This window comes from Neodiprion fabricii, chromosome 1, assembly GCF_021155785.1.
Source record: "Neodiprion fabricii isolate iyNeoFabr1 chromosome 1, iyNeoFabr1.1, whole genome shotgun sequence".
In the NCBI taxonomy this organism is placed as follows: domain Eukaryota; kingdom Metazoa; phylum Arthropoda; class Insecta; order Hymenoptera; family Diprionidae; genus Neodiprion; species Neodiprion fabricii.
In genome coordinates this window covers 27,159,975-27,186,509 of record NC_060239.1, presented here as the reverse complement: position 1 = coordinate 27,186,509, position 26,535 = coordinate 27,159,975, and the positions used below count along the sequence as shown (strand labels likewise).

The following is a 26,535-nucleotide window of genomic DNA, read 5'->3' as shown; positions in this document are numbered from 1 at the left end:
CATTGTATTTAGTTTTGGAATGCAAATCCAAATTATAAAATGCAGTTGATCAGAAGTTAGTTAGTTCAAACATATTGTAACGCTTTTATTCTTCATACATAATCGCAGTTAATAATTGTTTGTAAAATAATGTATTTGATATACTTCCCTGTAACTGGGGTAATTCAAGCACAGATTTCGTTGGTGAGCGTCGTGATATGTAGGAACAGACCGTTTGAAATATAGAATTATGCTGTTACAGCCATAGCTTCAATAACATCAATGAGATGCTATGCACAACCTAGAGGTGGACTATTCAGTCGTGAACACACTTCTTTAAGTAGATTTTTTAGAATGGCTGCCTGATTACTCGAGTCCTTGAAAAAAAATATACAAGATGGATGACAGATAAAGGATGATCAGGAAATTGTACTGACGCCGATATCAACAAAGATTATGCATGGAATTTAATAATTCTTAGATTGCATAATCTTAGATAAAAACTATTTCTAAGATACTTATCTTACCTTGTCGAGCGTAATAGTGGGTATGAATACAACTTTGGGAGACAAGTCATCTGTCATTTCCCCAAACTTGGCCAATAGCTCTTTCCCTTTTGTCCCCTTATAACATTTCTCTATAGGTGTGACATCTAGGTTAACCTTGGCAGCACATTGATGCATAACTCGTTCAGGTTGCATGTTGTCTTGGATCATGCAAGAAATATAATCGAGCTGTATTAACTGATCATTGACTAGATCAATAACACAGGCATGTATGATATTTGCCTCACACTCGAGTGGCCCATGTTGGCACGTAAATTCGTACCCAGTGGGAGTTTCGACTGTCTGAAAGAGGAAAGAATTAAAACTTGAATAAGCAAAAGATTGAATTCTAACATATGGGGTGAGCAGAATCGCCCGACTTACCTTGGCTTTGCCATATGGTATGAGTTCTACCTGCAGGTTCTCCTTTATCTTTTGAAATGTTGGCAATAGCTGTTTGACTACAAAAAATTTTGAATCTGGACAAAGGGCTTCATAATACACGGAGACCAGCACCTTCTGTACATCCAGCTTTGGCGGCTCGGCTATATCTATTCCTTCGACTAGCTCTTGGGCCGCCAGTGATTTTGCTGCAGAAGACTTAATGCGTGTTCAAGCAGGTTTAAGCAAAACAAAATCTTTAACTATGATTTCAAGATTCACTAAAATCAACAAGAGGTAGAAAACCTCATCTGAGAAAGTTGGCTGGTGGTGGTTTAACCATTTAACTATGTTCAATACTAAAATTGGGGCTCGAATTGCCAAGTGTTGCTTTGCATGAACCCTAGTTTATGCTCGGTTCGAATAGGTAAGGTTATGTTCCAGTAGTGCTTACCTGGGGAGGATCATCGCTGAATTGGAGAGACGGCCAATATTTGGCTGACTGGTACAAAACGAGAGCAGTGCAAAGTAATATTATTAGACGGTATCGAAAGCTTCCGAGTCCCATTTTAAATAATAATAAAAGAATCACTTTCTACTGCGATAGACAAAGCGGTCGCATACGCAAACTTGGAATGACGGGATTGTTTATTTAATTAATTTTACACAGAGATAAAGTTAGCTTCTCATATTTAATACGGTTGAGCTTGTATTAGTTAATCTTGCGTCACATGTTTAATCGAAACTTTATGGTTTCGCAAACTCATTGCGTACGCAAGGGTTTATTTCGAAACCAATATGGCGGCGTCGATTCTAAAGAAGATTAATTCGATATCTACCGATAATCGATATCACCCTTGTTGATGCAATCTAATAGTACGATTGGCGTGATAATATATCATATATTTAATTCACAAATAATAAATATCCACCAATACAAACACTCGCTCCATACTTTGATTAACTCAGTTTTGTATCAAGTTTGAGTCTGCTTGAATGCCTATTGAAATGAAATGAAAATTACCCAAGTATGACCGTTATCTATTTGCGCTGTAAATCTTCCTCGTTACCACGTAATTATATGCTAATCACTTGTTTCTATTAGACTATTGCATATTGTTTTCCTTCGTAATTCACGACCAAACATGTAACGAAATTAGGAAATGTGAAAAATATAAAAAATTATAAATTCATAGCTAAATTCTACTGCAATTTTAAATATCCGTTTCGGTCGTTTGCTTCTCGCATAATCATTACAAGACAATGGCACCTAAGGAAGACAAAAATCAGGATAAGAATAAAAAAGACGTAGATAAAGGCAAAAAGAAAACGGGGAAAGGAAAAGACAAAGATGTTAAAAGAAAAAGATGCGGGCCGTAAGTGCGCGCCCATCTACCTTTTACTGAGGAATTAAGTCGTTGAAAGGCCCTGTATATGGATACAAAATTTTAAACTAAATTTTCCATAACTCCGATCTTATCGGCGTTATTTTTCCTCATTCTCAGACCAATGGCTACCGGTACGGTTATGGCACAGAGAGTTTTACCACCGACGGTTTGTTGTCCACCCGCCGGATGCGCACCCAGAGGTTGTCTCTCAGGTCCAGGTTGCGGAAGATGTTAAATTTATTTGACAGGAATAATTCATGGCACGATTTGGCTTCGTGTCAATTATGCACCCGAACTGGGTGAAAGAATCTGCTACAAATATGAAAGATTAAATATTGTAAAATTAAATAAAACTTGTAACCACAATTCAATCCTGCACGTTCTTGCTTAAGAATCATTGGTAGTCCGCGGTTTCTTATTTAAACATTCATGCTTCCATATTAATTACATATTATGCACATCGTGATATTACACCGCCTGTATTTTTATTCCTTGAATATATAAGGTACTTAATCCCGACAAGCAGATACTCAAAAATATGACGTAGACAATGGTATCTCCGTGGAATCATGTTGATCTGTAAATTTTGATTAATAACGAAGGAATTCTGAGAGAGTGCAACGGCTCTGTTATTCACAGAATGGGTAAGTTCCTGTAATAGCAAAACAGACAATCATTAGAATGTGAGTAAGATAATCCCATTACAGGTAACATTTTCCACCTTCAAAATTCTGACATGAATTTACGAGTCTCATACCAAACCTTACAGAGGACTTGAGGCGAAAAATGTGCTAATTTCTCAAGATAATTGGTTAAACATACTTCAAATGCACCGTATAAGCAGTGCAATAAATTTCTTATCGAAGCAACTTATATAAGGAACAAGTCTATACACAATCGTGTAAAATGCATTTATACTAGTCAGTCTCAGCAAATTATGACTTATAACGCATTGTTCGTGCTTCAGTGCAAAAAGTACGAGCTCAGAATATCCCCTTGAAACTTGTATGAGATGCAGATTCGCTTTTGCGAAAGCTGTATTGCATTATCTACTAACTGCACTGTCATGCTGACCTACGAGAATAGGGTAAAACGGCGGGGGACTGGAGAGAACCGGAGGGGTTGGCAAAGCGGTCCTTGCCTCGTACCTAAGGCCACCAAAGTTGGCGTTAGTTGTAATTTTCGGTATAAGTTTGCGTGGGGTTCCAAACTTTGAAGGGCATTGAATCCAGGGGGAATACTGCCGCCATACGGTGCATGGGGAGCACGGCGAGTATGGGGTGCACGGCATGCATGTCGAGCTGTCGGTCGAATAGCGTCATAATATTAAGTAACTTCGAGAACTGCAGTTGAATTTATTTACTATTATTTATTTATTCAGCAAGTAAAAATGGAGAAGTAGACTCATTCATATGTTACCACTTGTCATTACCCAAGCATCGGTATGGCATGTTGACGGAAAATTTTTAGAAACTTAATTAACGCGTATAATGTCGGTCTGATTTTGAAAGCAAAATCGATAGCCGTATGTCAAAAACAAAGAAATGTTTTCACGTGCTCAACGTTGCATTGCATACGTTTGCTATTGTTTTCAGATAAAAATCATTCGCCCATCCGAATACGTCATTTCACCATCGATCAAAACATTTCGGCATGCACAATTAAATCAAAATTCCAGTAATTTATACAAAAAAATCGCCACAGTTAATAATCGAAAACAGTACAAAAGTGAAGAAATTCATCACGGGGTTAAAGTTAACTCACAATGCGGCCGTGCACGTACGAATTTTCGAGAGGACGTGGAACGGGCGTTGCTGAAGCTATCGGCAACTGGGGTTTTTCCAACAGTGTTTCTAGCCCTGGTCAAGAGCTTCGTCGCTTGCAATGTCTTTTCGCAAAAATGGACAGCCTGTGAGATTTCCAAAAAATCACCCTTCTCAAAGGTCTAAAAACTTGCACATACGTCTATAATCAATTTCATTGCAGTCGTTCCACAAAGAAACCGATGTGCGTACGTTACGATTGTAGGAACGACCCGGAAGCTTGGGAAGTAAAACCTAGTCCTCACGAGTGCAAACCGGCTTGGACTTTTCCTGAAAAACGACCCCTGATAGTTTACAATTCATGTGCCGATATCATTGTCGTATCGAATCTCGTTGACGTTGGGAGTGATTTGAGCTATCCGATACCCGGCCGCAGCTACATGGCACAAGGAGTGAGCATTCCATGAGTTTTGCCAGATATTCCGCTCTTCCAACCGATGGTCCAACTGATTCCAATTAACCGTTTGTACTTCAAATTTTAATTCCACAGTCTAACAAATGGTACAAAAGAGGTCCGGACTGTTGTCCTCAGCCGAGTTGCCTCGCCCCACAGTGTCCAAGGCCCTGCTGCAACTGATGACTCATTCGATCCTGGATATCGATCCATTTTCTCCTACTTTGATCTCAAATTTGTACAAAACTTGTCAACAGAACGTGTTGGTCTATGATTGCTGATTCGATATCTTCCACCAACTATCAATTTCTGCCTAAACAGGAGTAAACGAAGATTAGATTGCTTGTCAGTAATATGTACATTATACATATATTGTAGTATTTGTATAATCCGAATGTACATCGTGTGAACTGCAACGTTGAAACGACAAAATACATTGACGTGCTAAGTGATTTTCGTTACTTATTCATTCGCGGTTCTCGCTGAATAATAGGGAGCAGAAAAATGTCAACTGAATTGAGCCTCACTCACGCCTCACTATACGGTATTGCAGAATTTTGATCAATTGTTCAAAAAACAATTCAGGTTTGGTAACCTTATTAACAATATGGTTGCCATGTAATATATATGAAAAAAATTTACGTCAACCAACAGATCGTGATCCAAAATCTTTCCTTACAATTCGATTTCCAAATTAAAAGTTAAAAATTATCATTTTGGCAATTCATTCGTTTTTACGTAAACTTTAAAATTAAAGAAAATATAAGACTGAATAATGCCGCCGAAAAAGGCAAACAAGGATAAAGATGACAAAGGCAAAGATAGTAAGAAAGGCGATAAGGGCGGGGAGAAGAAAAAGCCCAAGGGACTTCCCAAGGGCGCAGGAATGGGCGGCACTATTGGACTGCAGGAGAAACCGATCAAAATTTGCCCGTAAATATTGTCAACGAAATTATTTCGACGCGAAGGTTATCTTCCGCGAACACTGCATTACTATATTCTTCTTTTATCAGATCTGACTGTATTTTTTATGATTTCAGCACAAACGTAAACAAGTGTGAACCCCCGTGCCCGCCTCCCCAATGTTGCCCTAAAAATACCTGTTACCCACCGCCAGGATGCCCGCCTTGCTAATATGCACATAAGCTTCCTTCATCTCTGACCTTGTAATTTATAATAATCTACAAATAAAAACATGATTAATGCATAATCTTGGTTGTTTTATTAATGATTCTATTGCTGCTGATATCCTAATCTTTTTACATAATTCTTGAGTATCTAGACCGAAGCGCCCCCGATCAGTAAATATTGGCTTGAATAAGGATTCTCATGATAGAAACGAAAAGATGAATAGAGCGATACAGTCTACTGTTTCCGAGGCCAAAATTTAGGTTAAACGATTAACAAAAGACTCTGTTCAGATGAAGCTGTAAAAATTTCAATTTCGGCCAAACATTACGAAATTTCAAACAATATTTTCGGCACAGCCCTTTAGAAACATAACAAAAATTTTTAACCTGACAAGATGGTGAAGGATGACAAGAAAAATGAGAAAGGGCGGAAAAAAGCCGACAAGGGTGGCAAAGGCCGTGCTCAGAACCCGTGCAGTAAGGGTGGCGTATTTATGGGTGGCACTATAGGAATAACGCCCAAACCAGACAGAAACCATTTATAGTACGTATAAATCACCCCACGATTTGTTGATTAAAGAATACAAAATTCCCTCGTATAAATTTCGATGATTTAAAGTCACCTGACCACCCAGCATACATCCCGGTATCTATGATTAGCATCACTCTTGCAAAGCGAAATACAGATAATAACTTGTGATGTATAATAATGCTTCAATTCTGTTTTTGGTATTACAGTAACGTGGTTGTATCGCGCGATGGAACTCCAGGTCAATCTCATGATTGTCGACCATCCGGTCCTCCTGCTGGAACTGTTCCAGTCATCATTTGCCCTCCGAACAATTATCCACCGCCAAGTTGCCCGAGGCAGCCAACACGAAGATGCTGTTGAATAGAACATTTCACCTGAGCTATCTTGATTTTCCGAATACTGAAAGTTCATATAAATAAACTGAAAAATGCATTACAGTCTGACGTGTCTCTTTTACAAAAATTTCTTATTCTCATGTTATATTTTTATATTATATTCGCCGCTACTCATTCAGTTTAGCTGATCAATGAGGCTTGGATTCGTATCGGTTGTTTCGATAACTAATGGGAAAAGTTTATCGATCGCCACGACGTCACTGACAAAATGTCACACCAAAATCGCAGCCAAAAAAAAAGGCCCATAAAATGTTAACTGAACTGAACCATTTGAAATATATTTTCGTTGCGGCCGATTACGTCGAGCTGATGAATAACATGTGATATAAAAATATTTGACAAGAAAGAAGCAAAATGGGAAGGAGCCGGTGTTGTAGAAAAGTGAAAGCTCAAAGTGTCCATAGTCGCGGTATTTTTTCCAGCATCAGAGCTTTTTTTACCAGAATAAAAAAGTGCCCAAGGTACTTATTACAATTATAGTAAGCTTTTAAAATACAGCACTAGAAGGTTTTCTATTCAAATCGCGGTCGAAGTTATTATCAATTAGCTGTAAAGCCCTCGCTCGCTAAAGCTCGCTCGAGATCGGATGCCTAGTGTAGCTGGTTTTTGTGCTCGTTGTCAGTGTTTTACCAGATGATACGAGATTAATGAGATACCTCACGCCCTCCCGGCTCACTGCACTGCGCAGGAACTACGGAGCGCTCGTCCTGGAGGTCAAAATTCACCAGGTAAAGAACCTTGAGCGCAGGAACCACAGAAAATTACTCGTAAAGGTCAAAAGTTACCAGGTCAAGGACCTGGACAGCCAAAACTACGGAGCGCTTGTCCTGGAAGTCGAGTTTCACCAGGTAGCGGACCTGGAGCGCAGGATCCAGAAGGTAGAGAACCCGGTACTCGAAATCTGCGGAGCGCGATTCTCATCCGTCCGCTCTATTGCGCGGTCGTTTCCAGACTGAGAAATTCGGCTAGCTGATTACTATGGATCGATGACGTCAAAAGAAAAAAAATTTTTGGTGACGTCACTCTCTGGACGAATCCGAACATCCAAAATTTGGTTTCGAACGTTAATACAATGTATGATGTATGACGTATGATGATTACTTTGCATAGACATTGCACATCTGATTTCAGATCAAAGTGCCGGTCACGCTACTGCCAAACTTCATCAAGCTGCAGGCGATTCCACTATTCCCACACTGCCAACGTTTGCTCAAACTTTTCGCAGTATCCACCTCAAGCATGTCCACCTGTACCATGCTGTCGACGGCCTGCGATGTTATGCTATCTACCTCCACGATGATTGATCAAAAAAGATATAATAAAGCAGATACGATTGTTTTGTAATATCATTTAACGAATTGGCGGTAAATTAAGATACTCTCTAATTTTGTGCCCACGTGAAGTCACGAGCAACGATTTGACAGAATTATTTGTGTTTTTCAGAGGCTGCTTCAACTTTAGACTCAATTCATTCAGGCGATTTCATGCTCCATTCCTTTTGATTCCCAAGCCGAAAGTTTCTTGTATAGCCTAAAGAACCATGCAAAATCGAATGATAGGTAATGCATACATTACAGCCTACATGTGAGAACTCGTTCTTAGATGTCGAGTGTAGTCAACAATAGCTCCATACGAGAATTGAATGATCTGACTAATCTCGTTCTGCTGTTCGCGTCGAGACGAATTTCACTCCAAACATAATGTCTTTCGGTTGAATGTTTCGAAAACTCGGGTTCCAAATTATTTTCCAAATTTTCACGTATAAATTGAACAAGTTTTGTCAACGTATTTAAATTAGAGTTCTTAATTTTTTACAAAACTTGGATAATGGTAAGTTATAAAATTCATTTCCAATTATATTGGTATGAATTTTTAACCTCACCCTATAATAGAATTCACATACCTGTACGTATTGTGTATGCTGCATAAACTTTTCTCGCATACTCTAGATTACATTCATTATGCACCTGTGACGAATCATTATTATGTGCTCTCAACCAATCCTGATGAAAAGGTTTTTTTCTAATGATGGTACCGAACGAACCGTGTCCCGAAAAGGCATCTAAGGCGAAACCAGCTGTCGGAGACTCTAAAGGAAACTCCGTTAACGTTCAGGGAAAAACATGTAATCGCGATCTCGTGAAAAACCAAGAACCCGATCTGGATCCCCATCTACACGTGGTAGAGATTTCAATCCGAAACTGCACTCGACCAGGCTGCAAACATCATACTACCAGTGAACACACTTGCACTTGGCCGAAGCCATGCCCCGCTGACTGTTTCGAACAATTTCCAGCAGTGACACGTACTCCTACTCGTTGCATCTGGCCTGTAAACCGAACGTTTTGCAATTAGTTGTAAGCTGAAGTAATTGCATGACGAATTTTTACGTGATCGCGAAATTCAACGGTAACTTTTCATACAAATTAACGCAGAGACTTTTTATGATCGAACACCTTGACTAATGACTAGATATCGACGTAGGGTAGAAACACCGTTTGTGGCCATCTTTGTACAATGTTTTACTTGTTTCTATTACTACAAATCTATCCAATTATAAAATACGATACTTCAAATTCTTATTAGAAAAGATCAAGCGTTTCAAGATTAATCCGTAAATGCATATCAAATTGTACGGAAAAAAATTCCACCAAAAACATTCAAATTATAAAAATTGCAGTTCATTGTAGGTAGTAGTGACGGGCTGTTCGCTTATTTTATAATCAAAAATTGAGATTAACAAAATTTTGTACAAACCCACGTAGCAGGCGATTTTTCGTCGTGCACGTTGACCTTGAAAGGCTTTATTCTAGCCATGGCAACGAGACATGAAATAATAACAATTGCTTTCCGGGTTATCAAAGAAATCAAACAGTTAAATTTCGATCACAAATAAAGCCGAATGCGTTTTGCATTCCGGTAATAAATTTTCAATTTCGGTAACCACCTAAATTTACAGTGCTACTAATCACTCTGTAACTCTGCAAGCACTTATAACCAAAAACAAGTACCTAATAAAATAATCCATCATGTCAGAAACTGCCACGATATCTGCATCTGACATACTTTGCAACCTAAAAGCTGTCGTAGCGGATTTAGAATGGTTAGTTTTACGCCCAGTACAGTATAAAAATTTGTTCCGACATTCGTGTTAGTTTATTGATCGAAGAAAATCTATACATGTAACGAAAAATCCCTCTTCCGCCCTATATAACAGTCAGCAGAAACAACAGATATTGAAACAGCTGCAACAGCAACTGGCACAGGAACAGCAACTACAAAAACGTCAGCTACAGCAGCAGGAACGGAGCAACAAGGCCCCTGTTCAACCGTCGATGTTCCTAATGGTACCAATTGAAGATACGCAAAACCATGAAAGTGATAAGCTGTCCCATTCCAGTCGTGACCATCGCAATTGCTCCGACAAAGCAAGCACACATGGTCATAACGGAAATACGCGCAAGGCCCACGAAAAGAAGAACCACGGCGATGACTCAACTCTGGTAAATAAAGAACATAAAATCTTCTCATCGCAAGTTTTACAATTGAAATAGCAGTTGTCGCTTAAATCGTCATTTTTAGGAACTCAAAGGATCCAAGAGTCGGGAACTTCGCGCTGGTATCCTGTACACCGGATGTGGATGCCTCCACCGCGACGGACTTCAAGACGATTGTCCAAGATCCGAGTGCCAAGGACAGCCAGAATGTTTGGTCAAACCGTGGCCTGTTTGTCCACCCGGCATCAGATGTCGTTCAAGGCATCCTGAATCTTTTGGTGCACCACCAAATCCGAACGCTAGGACCTACTAGCTCTGTCAATCTACAGGCTGTTCGTCTTTTTGTGTCTCCTTGTCCGCTTTATTACTCCGCATTCATCGCGGAATAAGCAAAGCTGGTCCACTAAAATTCGTTCGGCTGTTGTGCGGCCTTGCGTATTTCCCGTTCGTGAAACTACGTTCTCACACTAGCTACAAAGTAACCCTGCCTCAATCGCAATACTAATCCCACCGAAGCCGCCACTGTTATGTTATTACTGGCATCATTAAGCATGAATAATAATATGTACAGTAATAAATCAACACATTCACATCACCGTAACTTGCTACGAATTATTTTCACTTTCCAAGATGACGATTTAATTCTTTCCAGTGTACCGTATGTTTCGAAAATATCCGAGGATTTGGAATACGTTAATCTTATACAATTTTACACATGGACAAGGAATGGTCAGCTGTAAATGTTAGTTGGGAAGAAGCTTCGTGTGATTGGCTCTTCTGTTGGGTTTCGTAACAATGGAAATATGCGTTGCCGGGGGCACGAGTTGTTTCTCAATTGACGCATGAGATGAAAATATGAATACATATTAGTTTATTCACGTCTATGATAATAGCAACGTTAAATTCTCAGTAAATTTTGGCTGCACTGTGGTTTTTTTTCAATATGTATCTTTGCACTGTTTAAATTCTCGGTAGATCAGCTGTCCTCCGTAAGAGTATGAAATTGTAAAAGAAGTAATGCGTCATACGAAAAAAAAAAATTTAATAAATACACAAAGAATAAAAAAAAACTGAAATATCAGATGACTGAATGAAATAGAAAATAACTATTTCCAAACCAGTCGAAAAAAAGTGTAAAATTTCGAACTGAAAAAAAAAAATCCTTCCAAGATGCCGTGTGACGGAAAGAACCCGAATTGCAATCGACGACGAGAGCTTCTGGCCCAGCTGAAATGTCTTGTCAGTTCTATGGATCAGAAGTAAGTCATCGGCAGTAAAACAGTTTATATGCCTATATTCGTAATTGCATCGAATTTAACAAACCATCGCTTTACCTTACAGAAAGCCTTGCGAGTGGGACGAGCCTCCCTGTCCACCACCAACTTGTTGTCCAGTCTGTCCAGTCTCTGACGATCCACCATGCTGTGTGAGTTGATTTCGAACTTTTCGATGTAGAAAAAAAGGATGTGTAAAAAAAAAAAAAAAAAAAATATTAAAAAAAAGGATCGGTACGAAATACGAGCATTTTTTGAACCATTAACGTTTCGTCGACAGAGCCCAATCAAGGCATGCAAGAGCTTCGAACTTCGCGGTGGAATAATGTACAGATGTGAGTGCATCCTGCGTAACGGACTGCAGGATCGTTGCATGATGTACGATTGCATGGGCCGACCGGAGTGCATGACGAAGCTTTACCCAGTTTGTGGTCCAGGTCGGGCAGCTCTCCTCAAACTAACGGACCTAGGGGATGCTGAAGTTGCACTTAAGAAATTCTACTGCGCCGATCAGGCTCGGGAAAACGCTCTTGCGGCGTACTGTCGACTCACCTGTGGCAATACATGTGCCGGACCACCATGTCCACCTCCATGCCCTGCTACACCATGTTGTCCACAACCCTGCCCACCACCACCAGCACAACCTTGTCCACCACCTCGATGCCCTCCGCCTCCATGTTGTCCGCCACCTCGATGCCCTCCGCCTCCATGTTGTCCGCCACCTCGCTGCCCTCCACCCTGTCCACCGCCCTGCAGTCCTCCACCTTGCCCACCATGCATCAGTTGCTGTCCACCGCCGCCTCGTTGTATGCCTTGCCCTTCGTGTGTTCCCTGTATGCCATGTCCGCCGCCTTGTCCTCCACCATGCCCACCACCGTGTTTACCGTGCATGCCTTGTTGCCCACCACCTCGATGCTAATATTTTATCGTCCATGGTCAACGAGTTGTTATATTTTACATTGCCGTCATCAGGTGTCCTGGATCACTTATTTAGTGTACTGTGTAATGTAGGTGCAAGCCTAACTCCTTATCAATTTAGAAGTCTGTATTTTAATCCAGCGAACAGCAGTGATTGTTCCTGTAATCACGTAAAATTATACCAATTTATCTGTAACAGAGCCTATACATACAATAAATGTGGTAAAGAGGATTTGATAAGCGTGATCTGGTGCTATATGTTGACGGTAGATTCAGGAACTGCGAATTGACACAGACAATTATTTTTTAATTATTTGTACCAACGTTTACTTTATCTTCGTTTCGGTATTACCTCAGTTCCTTTTACTACCAGGAGCGTAGGGGCAAACGGCATACGTATTTTCTAAGGTAATCCACGTGTGAAATTGTCAAAGTGATTCAGTTCTTATATTGACGTGATAAAAGCTACTCAGAATAAAAAATAAACAAATCATATTTAGCGAAAATTCGAAGGTTTATTTTGTTTTTAAATTGAATTCATTCTGCAACGGTTCTAAATAACTTGTGAGATTTCACGGGTAGAAGCTTTCAATTGGATCAACAGTCGTTGTCAAGAATTCGATTATTTGTTCTTCGGAAACAAAAACAAAGAAATGAAAAATCATGAGAAATCCAGATTAATCCCTGCCGTTATTCCGAGCAGCACCATACCTTTCACTTTTCGTTTTTGGTACGAGATCGTTTAACAGTTCTCGCCAAAATTGACAGTCCTTCGTGAAATTAATACGTGAAATAAAAAAAACTCACGCGGTGGTAGCAAATAAAAACGAAAATTAAATACTAAAAATACGTTATTAAAAAAAAATCGTTAAATACCAGGGGATCGAAAAATTTGAAGAAAATGTCGTGCTGTGGTGGCTCGTCTCCGCCTCAAGCTCCTTCCTCCCCAGGTTGCAAGCAGAATAGTCCTGTATACCCTTGCTGCCCACCACCTTGTCCACCTTGCACGCCGTGCGTACCATGTTGTCCTTGTCCCCCGCCTTGCCGAATCACGATTTGTACACCACCGGTGCCGTGCGGACCCTGTCCTCCAAAATGCGTTCCTTACTGTCCACCGCCGTGTCCTCCAGCATGTCCTCCGCAATGTCCTGCCAGGGTGGCAGCGAGTCCCTTGAAATGAGCGGTTCGACTCTGACAATGAGTGATCATCGGAAGGCATCGCTCGTCGTGGCTGGATTAATTGTATTTCCGAAGGTGCAGTGCAAAGTCCGCCCGGCACAGGTCAGGTTTAATGCTTCTATAAATTTTGTTTGACGATTAATACGAGGTCTGTTTTGATATTAACGTCTAGTCGAGAACAAACCCACCATGGGCAAGTTCCCATCATCTTCGTCTTGATTTTCTCTGGTTTATCCGTTTGTAACTCTGCGACTCTTGTAGGGGTTGCACGGTCACCATTCCTCTGAAACCGGAACCACGACCCAAGTACTACGTCCCTCAACGTCCTTGCTGCCGACCGGGTTGTTTTCACAAACCAAGGCCGGAGTGCTGCCGATATCTCTGGTGGCGGTTACCGTGCAAAGCTCATTGCTTTGAAGTTTGGTAAAGATTTGTACAATTTCTCGTTGTCACGACGTATGAGAACGTTTGTGAATCCTGTTTTTTTGATCTCAGGTGATACAGTCAGCTTTTGGAAGACTGAAAAGCTGAGGTTTTCGCTACATACTATGGCCCGAGGATCATAAGCTATATGTGATGATCACTGCAGGGCACGTCTTACAGACAATACAGATACAATTTGTGAAAGTTGCTCGGTAATAAAAATGTGAATAAGTAAAAAGTTGTTTTTTGATTTTAGTATACGAGCCTTCGTCGAGGTGGTGCGAAATATTTCAAATGTTTTGCATGTCTCAGATCTGGGGCCCCTTGGATCACGCATCGTCATTCGCTACCACGAAATCTTTGTGCTGTGATTCAGAATATTAAGCTTCCAAGCTAGTCGCGGAGGAAATGCGGGTTTATTTTAGGAATGTCTGAAAATACGCGCTGCGCGACTTCTCTTCGTGGTATCTCGTCAGTCGTTATTTCTAAGCCGTATGTTGCACGTCGGATCCGGTCGGCGCAGCCATGGCAGTTTTAACTCTACTATATTTTGGAATTTTGTTGATTATGCAAGGTAGGTAACACCATTACGATGTAAGCTACTTATTACATCAAGCCAGCTATGCTATGCCTTGCTTAACCAACCGGCTAAAGGTACTAAAATCTGTACAGTTGTAAACGTGAACATGTGGAATATGGTACGAATCACATTACTTTTTGTTTCACTTTCTTTGCATTTCATGTAGCTAATTGGCTTGTATTATTCAAGAATCAACACGCGACCTGCTTATCTGACTGTGTATCGGTATACACTATATACAGTATGACACTGACTGATTGTAAGAGTTGCAAAGTTTATGTGTAGCTTCTATCCAAAGCGTACGGATTTTTTGGTCATCTATATTTACGTCGTTCAGTCACTAGATATTTTTTGCCATCACTGGACCAAGCGTTCATAACTGACAAAATCAGTTTGAAGTTTAGTTTGAACTCGATTAGTCAAGAATATCATAGATATTTATCCGCACAGAATTCTGCGATCAAATTATTGCGGAACAGTATGTTTGGCATCGTCCTTACAAATCCGTAACTTATTTTCAGGTACACTAGGAATACCGTGGAGTGCTAAACCTGCAGCAAGGTGAGCGAAGTTGAAGCGTTTTACAAGAACCTAACGATAAAGAATACGTATGAATTCAATACACAGAATTCAGGTACATATTTGTGAATTTTTTTTTAACAGGTACGCGGGATACGATTTGGAACGAGGACCGGTACTGTACGAAGCTTATTACCCCGAGGAACAAGAGGTCGAAAGTCAACCGGCGAATACGTATCAAGAAAAGAGATATTTCGATCGCCCAATTGTGCCCGAAATATCTTATCAGATACCATCCGACCCGTACGAACTTCCGTATCGCTCTGAGGTGGCACCAAACCGCGATGAATATTACCAGCCAAATTCTGCACATTTTTCTGCCTTTTCCGGAACTAGACCTCAAACCGTACAGAGGAACAATGACGAGCAACGCGTAGAAGAGTATTTCCTTGGTGGGCAGCCGGTGAACGGATTTCCGGTAAGAAAGAATTTGGAATTCCCGATCGCCAACGATTATTCGTTCAGAGAGTCTCAGCAAACTCGTAATTATATCAACCGAGATCGGGAAGCGTCTCCGATTGGCGAACAAAATGAAATGGATATCGAAGACGAGGTTCAACGTATAGTGCCGATTGATGATGAATTCATTTTTGGGGAGCGACCGGTACAGAAAGTACCGGACTTCACGGAGTCGTTTAGGAATCCGAATGAAAACAAAGTATTCAATGCTCAGAGGGTTGACTCTGATCTAAACGATCGAGAACAAATTCAACCACTGCCGATGGAAAATATTTTTGAACCACGACCGCAGATAATCAACTATGTGTTTTCTACGCCGGAAAAAACGAATGTTTTGAAACCAGTTCTCGACATTACACCGGAATTCGAAGACAATGATTGGCCAAGAAATTATGGCGATAATTTGATTCAAGATGAAATAAAAAGGGCGGATGAAAAAGAGTTGAAGCAACAAGAAGGCAAGATTGATTCCATAGAAGTTAGTCAAGTACCGCATCACAAAATACGGCACCACCACGGAGAACGGCCCAAACGAAATTACGTGCACCAGTAGGCAATAATGTCTGTTAATCGTGAAAACTTAAGCAATCGAGTAACAAATACTGATAAAAAGTGCAAATAAAATCAGACGGTGTACCATAACTGTGTTAAAATATTTATACTTATCTAACCAGTTACATTTCCTTCAAGTTCCAAGGAACTCGTCTGCCTCCTCTCCGGTCGGGGAAAGTAGCACGTGTGAGTTATTGTCAAGTACGAGCACTGAATGCGCAGGTCCTTTTGAACAGATCAACTTTTATTAATCTTGTATAATAGGATGGCATTGCTATGACAATATATAACAACTATTAATTTTTATTCTATTTATACACTAACAATAAAGACTTTCTATTACTAGATATTTATACACATGAATTAATAAAGAGTTATGCACACGTCGAAATATTTCTCAAAATCACTTTCCTACACATATAGAATACATAGAACATGTGTATCGCGCAGAATGACTGATACATAGTTGTTTCGAAAAATTTTGATGACATTTCTAATTGTAACATTTTTTCGTTTGAAATTCATGATATCACCGGTTGGCTGAGGTATTAATAATTTGTAGAAAAATGAAAGTTTCAATATGTTTCACATATTTATAGCATTTAATAATACATCTTGAATGAAATAGATCAGCCCGCATTATTGTCATTGCTTTTAAATTTTTATTCCCTTTTTAATTCGTATTAAATATATAAGTAGTGAATCTAAAAATTTGTCACTAGTATCTGTTGGAATTTACGTTAATATTGAGCAGTTTCGCGAGTTCAACTGGATTGGTAAATAACAAGTGTATGCAAACAGAAGGCGTAATGGAAAGAGTGAGTTTTTAATGATTTGACAGCAATTGCTTATGAGATTCCTTTTTCACATTTTCAAAATATGCGAGTTAGAAGGAGTAAATCACAATGACTTTACAAGTTACCTACTCTATTGGAACACAACTTCTTTTGGTGAATAGTCTCAGTTTGCTAAGTCTAGTTTTATCTTTAATTTCATCAGATGAAATAGTACATCTTCAAACAGAAGAATTATATTCTTGGGTACAAAATGTATTCACTTTTGCGACAAGTCAATGTTAATAAACGATCATACGCTTACATTGTTATTGGAATTTTCATTCTATAGAGAAAATAGAAGCCATGACCTGTGCGATCACTCACTTCTCACTATGTTTTAGCTACTTATTTATTTATTTTTAGGCATACCGATTCATGCTTAAGGTTTCGAATACTGGAAAATATATTCATTAGGGCCAAACTTCTCGTAATCCGTAAACACCAAACACACTGTACTGCACTGAGCTAATCTAAAAATGTTTTCAAATCATTGCGTTTTGTCAACATAAGTACGGTCTGAGAATCTCAAAAAGAGCGAGTCGATTTTTAAGAATAAACGGTTTACACATCAAAACAGAAATATAGTTACGCTGTCATCAGATGTGTCAATCCCACTTTTGAATTTATTTAACGTAGCTATGAGTAGAGATATGCGATTTTACAATCTTTAAAATCGAAGGAAACCAAAGTAAGGGAATACTTGACCACGTATGACGTGTAGAACCACTATTTGCTACTATTATTTTTGTAATTATTACACTTTGAAATACGTGTTGATAGACATACACGTACGTACTCGTAAATTTGCATTAAAGTTATTTTTCACAAACATAATACTTGGAACAAATATAGATTCCTAGGTTTCTCTGATGGAGCAGTCGTCACCTTCCGAAGTCTTCATGGACAGCAAATACATCGCTAGAGCACCTATGTCACGATCCACGTGACTTATACAATTATTTACCTGATTTCTCACTTCAACTTATCACAATACATAAATTTTGTTTTGTTTTCAATCTTATTGCGAAAATTATCAATCCCTAAATAATGAAATACTGATGAGACTTCGCTTTCAAAGTAATTCAATCAAACCTTGTGCTACATAATTGAATATCTATGCCCTGTTTTGCTGAAGCTAAGTTAATTTTATATACTAGTACGTACATACATTCCATGGCTACTACATGGAACACAACTTTTTTAGATTTGAAATACCATGATTATTTGCTAACGTACATCTATTATTGCAGACATAGACGCAAGATTCAATTACCTATGGTTACGTTATATTAGCTTAGCACTCCCACAGGCTCAGACACGGACTTCTGTACATGAGTGTTCTTTGATGATCTACCACTTCATGTATTGCTGTATGAATTATTAGTACGATTTTCTAGAAGTGATACTAATCATTTCAGAATAGTAACATTCTCGGAAATTGTAGTTTTGCAAAAATGTAAAAATATGTATATCCATAAATAAATAAATTTTCTATGTATACATCTCGTGATTTTCAATCACAAATGTATGAAAGAGAATATATGTATATTCTTTCTTTACTTTTAAAAGTTGTGAAAATGACTCCTTCTGTGTAAACTGTGGTAACAATAAATATAGGTATAACAATAAAGAACGTCGTCAAGTCTTGCCTGTAGGCGAGGCCTATTAATTTGCGGACAATTTTCAATAAAATCACATCCAAATAGCGTTTGTTACATGTGCTTATCATTCACTTAGATTGTCTATTCTATAAGTGATGATAGTACACACCAAATTTTAGTTTCGTCTAGTAATGTTAATCCTTGAAGTTACACGTTAGAAGTCATGAAAACGGTTTGTGATGTTTCGTAATCTGACAATACAACGGATAACAAATATTTTCTTCTACACTAATAACACCACGAGGTGACAACAATTACCACTTCTAATCAAGTTCATAAATTTGTACTTGGCTTTGGAATGCCAGCAATTTTTGCACGCGTAATTAATTGCTCGAATTAATACACGGCTTAGGCATAGCAAGTAAAAGTATTTTACACTTTTTTTGGGTAATCGTTATAAATAATTGCTAATTAAATATTTCGAAATAATGAACGGGTCAAATAATGTCCTTGAGGATCAAAAGTGATATTTGTAAATAATATAACTATGGTAGGCGTGAAAAAAGTTCGAACTGTTGTTACCTGTACAACAGGGGGCAGAAAATTTTGTGCACTTTGGAATTAATTTTTTTCACCCATTATTGCAGCTAAAAAATGTTGATAAATTAATTTTGTCACAAAGAAAGCCTGGCGAAATATCACCTGTCCTGTGGATGTTTCATCTTAGGCCTCTGTGGGGTTCAAAAAATTGTGCTCGTTAGCTTATCAACCGTTGTATTTAATATAGGAAGTTTTTAATACAATTATGGTGTATGCATATACGCAGTTTAGTAGAGCGAAAACTTCTTTCTGTTGCATTACTCGTACTGAACTTTGAAATTTCAGTTAGCGAATAATTAATAACTGGTACACCATTGTTATATGTTATACATCACACGAGAATAAGTCAAATAGAATTGAGCTAGAAAATTATTGGGACAAATTCTTAAATTAGTTACATTACTCAACATACAAAAAAACGAAGTAGTCATAATTTTTTCAAAGAAACTTTCACAATAATCATTCGTCGATAACTATATAGAATTAAAATGTAATATTTTCGTCAAGTAATTTGGGTTCTTACCTGCTTGACGTTGACTGTTAATTTCGCCAATTACGAATTCACGCAGTTGTTCGTAGGCCTTCTCGACATTGTCGTTTTCAATAATTAAATGGAAGTAGCCTGGCTGGGCACCTGAGAAAGTTCAAATTTTATTTGATTTATTTTAAATATTATTCTACTGAGATTGGGTTCTCGGAGCAATTAGAAATAATTCCAACAAAATGAATTGATATGTTGTAGAAAGTTATGTAGACTAATTAAATTTTATTTTCAATAGAAAAATGATCTTTTCAACTTTTTTATACTAGCTCTTATGTGTATTGTATTGAAGTACTCGGACACAGAAGATATTATAGAAGTCTATGCAAAGAACTTTTTGAAAAAATCTGAAATTAGATAAAAAAAAAAATCAGCAATAATTACCAAATTCCATTTCAGATTTGGCGATGATTAACCTTCGCTGCAATGATTCTTCCGTTTCTGTGTTACGCTGTCTCAATCTGCGTTCCAATTCTTCAATTGATGGGGGTTTGACAAAGACAAGGAGTGGATCAAGCGAAGTTTGTCGTATTTGTTTCACTCCCTGGGTGTCGATATCCAAAACGCATACCTTTCCTGCACGTCTAACATCTTCAACAGCACGTTTACTAGGAACAAACAATTATTTTACAGTATCATACAGAACTTAGGTATCAGCAAACAAAAACATGAAAAAAGACGTGGCTTGCTTGTATTATAAAGTGTTCAAAACATCTCACCTAGTTCCATATATGTTGTTGCTGAATATGGCGCTTTCAATAAATTTACCGTCATCAATATCTTGCTGCATTTGTTCCTTGGTGGTGAAATGATAGTGCTTGCCAGGCTCTTCGCCTGGTCGAGGACTTCTTGTTGTATGAGATACGGAGAATCCAAATATGTCAGGATATTCCTCCAAGAGACGTTTCAGCAATGTACTTTTCCCTGAACCCGAAGGTCCGCAGATAGTTAAAGGCCGCAGTCCTTTTTGAACCATTGTGCAAAAGCCTGTAATATAACAAATCTGAATAAGTGTAAATTAAGCAAATTACAACATAATATTGCAAGTCATTTGTATAACGAATTTTATAGAAGTTGTCATATTTATAAACTACAATATACAAAGATTAGCATTTCTTCCAACTGTTTTCAAGATCGATTGGTAAAGCTCTCTGTGAACATTTGAGCTGATATTTCAAATCGCTATTCAATTTTACATTAGAATATATTACGTAGATAATTCTCAATCCAAATAACTGTGCAATCAATTTAATTATGGGATGAAAAAGAAAACAAGGAAGCTACAAAAAAACGTGTAAAACAATTTCATAATACCTAATTTTACCAATCGAACTCCATGTAGCACCACCATATTCTCCAAGTGAAGACATCAATATTCTAACAAAAATTCAGAGACGACGCAAAACAGGTTAAATTTAAAACGTCATGACTATTTCAACATGTTGACATTGAGCGTATCGTCAGTATTTCTGTTGGATCTTTATCCCCATTGGACAGCCAATTATAAACAGCAAAATATAATAATCTCATGTTTCCATTATGGAATTTTCTCAAGCTTAACAGTAAATTGATTGTTCTATCATTGAGAGAACAGTTTTATGTTACTTATTTAAATTGCAATAATTCATCTTGGGCACTGCTAAAACTAAAAGGAACAGTTACTGAATTTTTTTAATTTCTGTGATTGCGAAGTGTAACGTGATTTTCAAAAATAATTCTATAAATTTACATTCAACTGTTCTATAATTATTATCATCTACGAGGCTACTTGTGTTACTGTGCTGTTCGAATTTAATTGAACAATGTAAAACATCGGTGTGTGCAATAAAAATAATTAGGAGATAAACAGATGTGGTCATAATGTTAAGGCAGTTATAATAATTAATACTAAGGCAGTATATATATATATAGGACAGATGAGTGAAATGATGATGTGTGCGCATTTTGATGACAAAAAAGAAAAAGAAATGCATTTGTTATACGTGATTTGCAATAGAACAGGACCTTTGATGAACTGGTTAACAGCTGGGCCAATCGAAACGACGATATTCATAGAGAAGTTTTAATCATGTATACACATTCGTCAATTTTTTTCAGTGTTCGAATCATGAAACGCGGACGCCACGATTTACGCAAGAGATAAAGATTAGAGGGTCATACTCGGACAGCTGATTCCAGCAGCGTGACCAAGGTCTTGGAAATATTGATTTCATCGTGCGAAACGTGTCGCCTATGCGTAGAACCGTGCGACATGCGAAAGCCTACCGCGGACCGGCATAAATATTGTCAATGCCTGCCTTTTGTAGCGCATGTTGAAGAGGTGGTGGCGTAATTTTATCGAGCCTTATTACGCCCCGGTCTTCTCTTGCGATATTTATAACACAACGTGATGTTTCAAGCATTGATTTGCTCACCTTTGAAGCCGCTTTGGATTACCGGATACCTACGCACTTTCCGTTATTAAAATACGTCGGTAGAGTTCTTGAAAACGTGGCGAAATTCACGCGCAATTACGAGCCGTCCGGCGCACAATTTTACGAGCATGCTTTGACAAATAGGCAACGCGCATGTGAGGAAATTGTCACGACTTCAGTGATTATAAATGGTAAAATAAAAGTTTCTATGATAAAAAAAAAAATTCTTTTTCTCTTATAGTTGACCTCGATACTTTTATTAGTATTTATTCCATAAACAAAACGGAAATACCGAGATTGAATCTCGAATGACGCCGTTCTTGAAGGCTAATGTAAATAAGGTATACTTTTACGCATGAGCACGAACACGGGGAATCTAACCTAACTTAAAATCCTAATATATAATATATTCGCGAAGGACGTGTCTGGCGGGACTTTGAAAAATAATATATTTAACAGGTTAACATCGACGTTAATACAATTAGAAAAATTTCACTCCTTGATTATCGTCGAATATAATTAACTCGGCCTTTTTCGACGCTTCAAGAGTCCTCAGGCTCCTTATCAGGACATCTGTATCCAGCCCGTAGAATTCTGAAGAATAAGAAATGTAGAGATGTAGAGACTGGGCAAAATTTGTCAATTTTATCATGAGAATATATTCATTCGCACTTGCCTTGGTCTGTTGTGTTCTCCCCTTGGGTTAGTTCAAACAATGTGCAGACAGATCCAGCAAAACCGTTTTCTTGGGCCCAATTATAAATTATTTCACCCCATTCTTCGAGTGTGTGCCAATACACCAGCCATCTCTGTTTAGATTTATCTAAGGGTATTGCATTTCCCGATTTGTATAGTTCTTCTAGAATGATCAGAACTACTTCGGATGGCAGCTTTCCTTTGACAGTCAATTTAGGAAAACATTGTCTTGTACAGTTCACTCGAATAAAAAAGTGGAAAAGCTGAATTCCCATTGTTTCACTTAATTTACACAATGCATTTCCATCGAATTTGGTTCAAGGATACTGTTAATTGAAGTGTTGTTGAACAGAGGACTGGAGTCGATTTCTCTGATGTCTACGACGGCTTGTTTTGTCGTTCTGTAATATTCTAAGATTAAACTTTTCCATGCATTCAATTGCTTCTCCTTTGTTTCCGCATGAGGTTGGAGTCTGAAAGAAATTTAGAAAATATGTGAACCTCAGTTCTACTGTTATTGACACTACTAAGAATGAGCGATACTTAAAACGTAACATGTTAATAATTCAGTAGTGGTGAATGAAATAGAAATCTCTTAGCAAGATGAACAAATGTTACGAGATAATAATATAAAATGTTACAATACTGTTGCAAGATAAAATATAAAGTATAAAAAAACAAACGGATGGTTGGAAATAACTGATGATTATTTACGTTAGCGCCTGCCCGTGCAAAAAAATATCTTGCTTTGTACGTAGTACGTATGTAAGTACAGCTCCATGAGTAACCGTCATTCGAAATTATCAGGTAAGGCGCAGCCGACAATTGTTCATTGTAGAAAACCGTTGAACTGTCGGAATATGGGAAAATACTAACGTGAAGAATGGAGGAAAACTGTATTGCCAGGGCCACTCGATTTCTCCCATTATTTGTCTATACGGGGTGATTTGTTGCGAGAATATACTACGGCGAGTAGATGACGATACTTTTATTCTGACAGCTATGACAGGCGGTGAGCAAGTGCTTTTTTCGGAGTAGCGACATCTAGGATATAAATAATTCAATGTGTGGTGATACGCGGGTTTGCTGCTCAAGCAGTTGTCATCTAGGTTCAAACCTTCAGATTTTCAACATTGTTTAAAAGTAATTTAAATTTCGACATTATTTACAGAAACTGAGTCTGTCTTTCTACGATAATCCCAGAAATTTCAAACTGCATTTACGAAGTTTCAACGGTTGCAAGCGTCACATCCCTAACCTTAAATTTGACCAATTCTCAACTTATTTGTGCACTCCTTTCATGCGGAAGGGCTTGTTAATGTAACATGATCACCCTCAGAGGAAAACTGAAAAAAGACAGCGATGTTTCGAATTCAAAATCTAGGGATACCAACAAACGTGTTTCGATACGAGATAAGCTGCTAGTTAGAGAGGTAACTGAGTCTACATCTCAGTTGTTATTTTTATCTATTCTAAGCTCAAAATCTTCGAAATTACCCATACTTCTTAGTAGCGAGCTATTTTATATTTCCATGGAATAAAATTTTTTCATAAAATAGTGTAACAGGATCAGGCTCATTCATTCCGTTATGCCGGTTAACCTGGAACAAAGACAGTTTCTAAAGTTAGCACCTATTCAATGTCTTTGTCCTCCTTCAGCATAAAATATTTCGAATATAGCCAATTTAATGTTATTTCAAATATAAACTCACTGCCCTTGAAAAACCTTTTGTACCATTCTATTCATAAATTGTTTGCATACTTTGCAGGTTCAGGAAATGGAACAAACGTTACCAAGTACGTGCCAAATTGTGTTTGACGATCCAAACCGATTGCATGAGTTTACCCTTGTAATTGTTCCCGATGAGGGTTACTGGGTCGGAGGTCGCTTTCACTTTGCCATCTATGTAACAGAAGACTATAACATGGCTGTGAGTTGTAGTTTTTTAATTACTTTTAATTACTTTTAATTACTTTTATAAAATGATAAGATAGTCTAATATAATAACTGTTCTAAGAATACAAAGAATCTCAATATTTTCAAAGTTTTTATGCACAATTTGTTCACAAGCTTTTGTCAAATCTGCTCCAATCATTGTTTCAGCCACCACAAGTCAAGTGCCAAACAAAACTATGGCATCCAAATATTAATGAAGATGGTGATGTGTGCTTATCACTTTTGAGACAAAGTAGTATTGATGGATTAGGTTGGGCACCCACTCGTAAACTTAAAGATGTTGTGTGGGGAGTGAATTCCCTTTTCACGGTAAGTTATGTTGGCACTGATTGTTTTCATTCTATTTTAGTTTCATACGATTACATCGTAGAAAGTTGTGTCTCTTAGAATTGTATCGTCATAAGATAGCAGTTTTTTCACAACACAGCTTGTTGGTTTCAGGATTTGTTAAACTTTGATGACCCTTTGAACCGAGAAGCTGCAGAGTTATTCTTAGTTGATAAAGAGTCTTTCAGGCACAAAGTAAAAGAATATGTCACACAATATGCTAAGAGATGATTTCCATTTCCTCAATCACTAATTCACAATGAAATATATCTTTGATACATCATGTTGGTTATTGTACTGTGTCACATTTTTAGTAATGTCAAATGTATTTATTTTTTGAAGGATTTCCGTTTTTTGATTTATCCTATTAAAAAAATGTTAAACATACATGAGATTTTTTTAACAATTATTTAAATATTTCGATTGTATGGCCTCTGATACTGACAAAACAAGAAATGCAAGGCCTTACAAATGTATAACAAATTTGATCTTCAGATGAAATAATAAGCAATGTAACATGGGGAGATAACAATTGTAAATAAATATTTAATGATAAGAAATTGTATTTTACTTTGTACCTATTAACAGCTTTATCCCACGGTTAACTTCTGAGATTGCTTGCGTAAGGGAGTGATACTACTATCAGGCAAAATACTTCTAAATATTAGTCAATAATGTCGCGATAAGTCATTTAATTCCCAGCTTTGAGACTTTTTACATCATTGTTTGTAATTTAAAATCACGTTCGAGCTCATTGAATAATGTCAATTACCTCCGCACTTTTTGTCATTTAATAAATTAATGACTGGATACTATATTTCAGCTTTTACAATGATAATTTTTTGCCCTGCATATTCTAAAATTTTTTATTAACGCTTAAACGATTCATTTCATCTTCTTATCATAGACGTCGCGTTTGTACAGTTGAAATTAATTTGACTTGATTTATATATGCTAAGCGTGAGTTTTATGATTTTTTATTTTTATTTTTTTTTCCCTTATTATTAGTAAGTAATACGCCTTATACATTAACTGGAGTGTTCCAGACAAAAATCATAATTTCCGCATTGCTTGAACTGATGGATAAAACGAAAGATTATATATTAATAATAATTACAAGTTATAACAAATAAATAATAACAAAAAAACAAGGAAAATCACAACGTTTTGATTGATCTCTTTACATCGGCTCCGAAACCTTCATTTTATGAGATTGACTAGACTTGAATAAATTATAAACAGTAAAATAAATCAATACATAATTGGAAAATCGCGACTTATTCTAATTTTTAGTTGGTAAGCAATTCTTCTTGTATGCTGTTCGATCTGATAAGTTGTCGTGTGGAGCCGAATGCCGATGCTAAGTTGTCACTTTTCGAAGCTAATTTAAGTTTTTCCTGATGATATTCTTCATTGTACTCCTTCAGTCGGTTACCAAGGAATACTGCCCTCTCTCGTTTCTTGATCATAAACTCCGTTGGCAGTAACCATCTGTGCTCATGGCATTCTTCTGCAGTTGGTCGTTTGCTGGAAAT

The 26,535-nt window shown here is 37.8% G+C and overlaps 8 protein-coding genes across 24 annotated transcripts in view; 3 read left to right on the top strand and 5 right to left on the bottom strand.

Moving 5' to 3' along the window:
- Positions 1-56: 56 nt before the first annotated feature.
- On the bottom strand, positions 57-1,717 carry LOC124179386 (gamma-interferon-inducible lysosomal thiol reductase-like). Its single transcript, XM_046563699.1, has 4 exons — positions 1,360-1,717; positions 909-1,124; positions 507-827; positions 57-356 (listed from the first exon to the last, which is right to left on the bottom strand). The coding sequence occupies exons 1-4, from the start codon at positions 1,471-1,473 to the stop codon at positions 270-272; spliced, it is 738 nt and encodes a 245-aa protein (XP_046419655.1). The 5' UTR covers positions 1,474-1,717; the 3' UTR covers positions 57-269.
- Positions 1,718-4,058: 2,341 nt separating this feature from the next.
- Positions 4,059-4,693, top strand: LOC124187871. The gene is made up of 3 exons (XM_046580059.1): positions 4,059-4,204; positions 4,280-4,508; positions 4,607-4,693. Exons 1-3 carry the CDS (start codon positions 4,059-4,061, stop codon positions 4,691-4,693), a joined length of 462 nt encoding a protein of 153 aa, XP_046436015.1.
- Positions 4,694-11,604: 6,911 nt separating this feature from the next.
- Positions 11,605-14,346, bottom strand: LOC124184849 (glycine-rich cell wall structural protein 1.8-like). 2 transcript variants are annotated; one of them, XR_006871268.1, is made up of 4 exons: positions 13,624-14,346; positions 13,133-13,553; positions 11,891-12,416; positions 11,605-11,804 (listed from the first exon to the last, which is right to left on the bottom strand). XR_006871268.1 is itself a non-coding variant. In XM_046574976.1 (3 exons), exons 2-3 carry the CDS (start codon positions 12,227-12,229, stop codon positions 11,791-11,793), a joined length of 363 nt encoding a protein of 120 aa, XP_046430932.1. In that variant the 5' UTR covers positions 12,230-12,416; positions 12,581-12,924; the 3' UTR covers positions 11,605-11,790. The 2 variants fall into 2 exon arrangements, 1 of the variants encoding a protein (XP_046430932.1); XM_046574976.1 differs by lacking the exons at positions 13,133-13,553; positions 13,624-14,346 and adding an exon at positions 12,581-12,924 and having other exon boundaries at positions 11,605-11,814.
- LOC124184784 lies at positions 14,325-18,304 on the top strand. The gene is made up of 3 exons (XM_046574880.1): positions 14,325-14,432; positions 14,960-14,999; positions 15,102-18,304. Exons 1-3 carry the CDS (start codon positions 14,384-14,386, stop codon positions 16,027-16,029), a joined length of 1,017 nt encoding a protein of 338 aa, XP_046430836.1. The 5' UTR covers positions 14,325-14,383; the 3' UTR covers positions 16,030-18,304.
- LOC124184790 (guanylate kinase-like) lies at positions 17,461-22,151 on the bottom strand. Of its 4 annotated transcripts, XM_046574900.1 has the most exons (6): positions 22,021-22,144; positions 20,921-20,983; positions 20,326-20,593; positions 19,991-20,214; positions 19,589-19,699; positions 17,461-17,791 (listed from the first exon to the last, which is right to left on the bottom strand). In XM_046574900.1, the coding sequence occupies exons 2-6, from the start codon at positions 20,955-20,957 to the stop codon at positions 17,721-17,723; spliced, it is 711 nt and encodes a 236-aa protein (XP_046430856.1). In that variant the 5' UTR covers positions 20,958-20,983; positions 22,021-22,144; the 3' UTR covers positions 17,461-17,720. The 4 variants fall into 4 exon arrangements, with proteins under 4 accessions (XP_046430856.1, XP_046430864.1, XP_046430871.1 ...); XM_046574908.1 differs by lacking the exon at positions 20,921-20,983 and having other exon boundaries at positions 22,021-22,151; XM_046574915.1 differs by lacking the exons at positions 20,921-20,983; positions 22,021-22,144 and adding an exon at positions 21,611-21,793 and having other exon boundaries at positions 17,461-19,196.
- On the top strand, positions 22,075-26,039 carry LOC124184834 (NEDD8-conjugating enzyme UBE2F-like). 3 transcript variants are annotated; one of them, XM_046574963.1, is made up of 4 exons: positions 22,075-22,211; positions 24,486-24,647; positions 24,821-24,982; positions 25,115-26,039. In XM_046574963.1, exons 1-4 carry the CDS (start codon positions 22,209-22,211, stop codon positions 25,229-25,231), a joined length of 444 nt encoding a protein of 147 aa, XP_046430919.1. In that variant the 5' UTR covers positions 22,075-22,208; the 3' UTR covers positions 25,232-26,039. The 3 variants fall into 3 exon arrangements, with proteins under 3 accessions (XP_046430919.1, XP_046430913.1, XP_046430904.1); XM_046574957.1 differs by lacking the exon at positions 22,075-22,211 and adding an exon at positions 22,239-22,361; XM_046574948.1 differs by lacking the exon at positions 22,075-22,211 and adding an exon at positions 23,807-24,149.
- LOC124184819 (vacuolar protein-sorting-associated protein 25) lies at positions 22,453-23,743 on the bottom strand. Of its 2 annotated transcripts, none has more exons than XM_046574935.1 (4): positions 23,593-23,743; positions 23,044-23,189; positions 22,697-22,915; positions 22,453-22,614 (listed from the first exon to the last, which is right to left on the bottom strand). In XM_046574935.1, exons 1-4 carry the CDS (start codon positions 23,640-23,642, stop codon positions 22,502-22,504), a joined length of 528 nt encoding a protein of 175 aa, XP_046430891.1. In that variant the 5' UTR covers positions 23,643-23,743; the 3' UTR covers positions 22,453-22,501. The 2 variants fall into 2 exon arrangements, with proteins under 2 accessions (XP_046430891.1, XP_046430882.1); XM_046574926.1 differs by lacking the exon at positions 23,593-23,743 and adding an exon at positions 23,431-23,555.
- LOC124184742 (obscurin) overlaps positions 25,853-26,535 on the bottom strand; it is a 43,658-nt gene continuing 42,975 nt past the window's right edge. For all 10 annotated transcript variants that reach the window (XM_046574840.1, XM_046574848.1, XM_046574790.1 and 7 more), the window contains one exon: positions 25,853-26,527. In XM_046574840.1, coding sequence (XP_046430796.1) covers positions 26,290-26,527 — 238 coding nt within the window. In that variant the 3' untranslated portion in view covers positions 25,853-26,289. The remainder of the gene's footprint in view (positions 26,528-26,535) is intronic.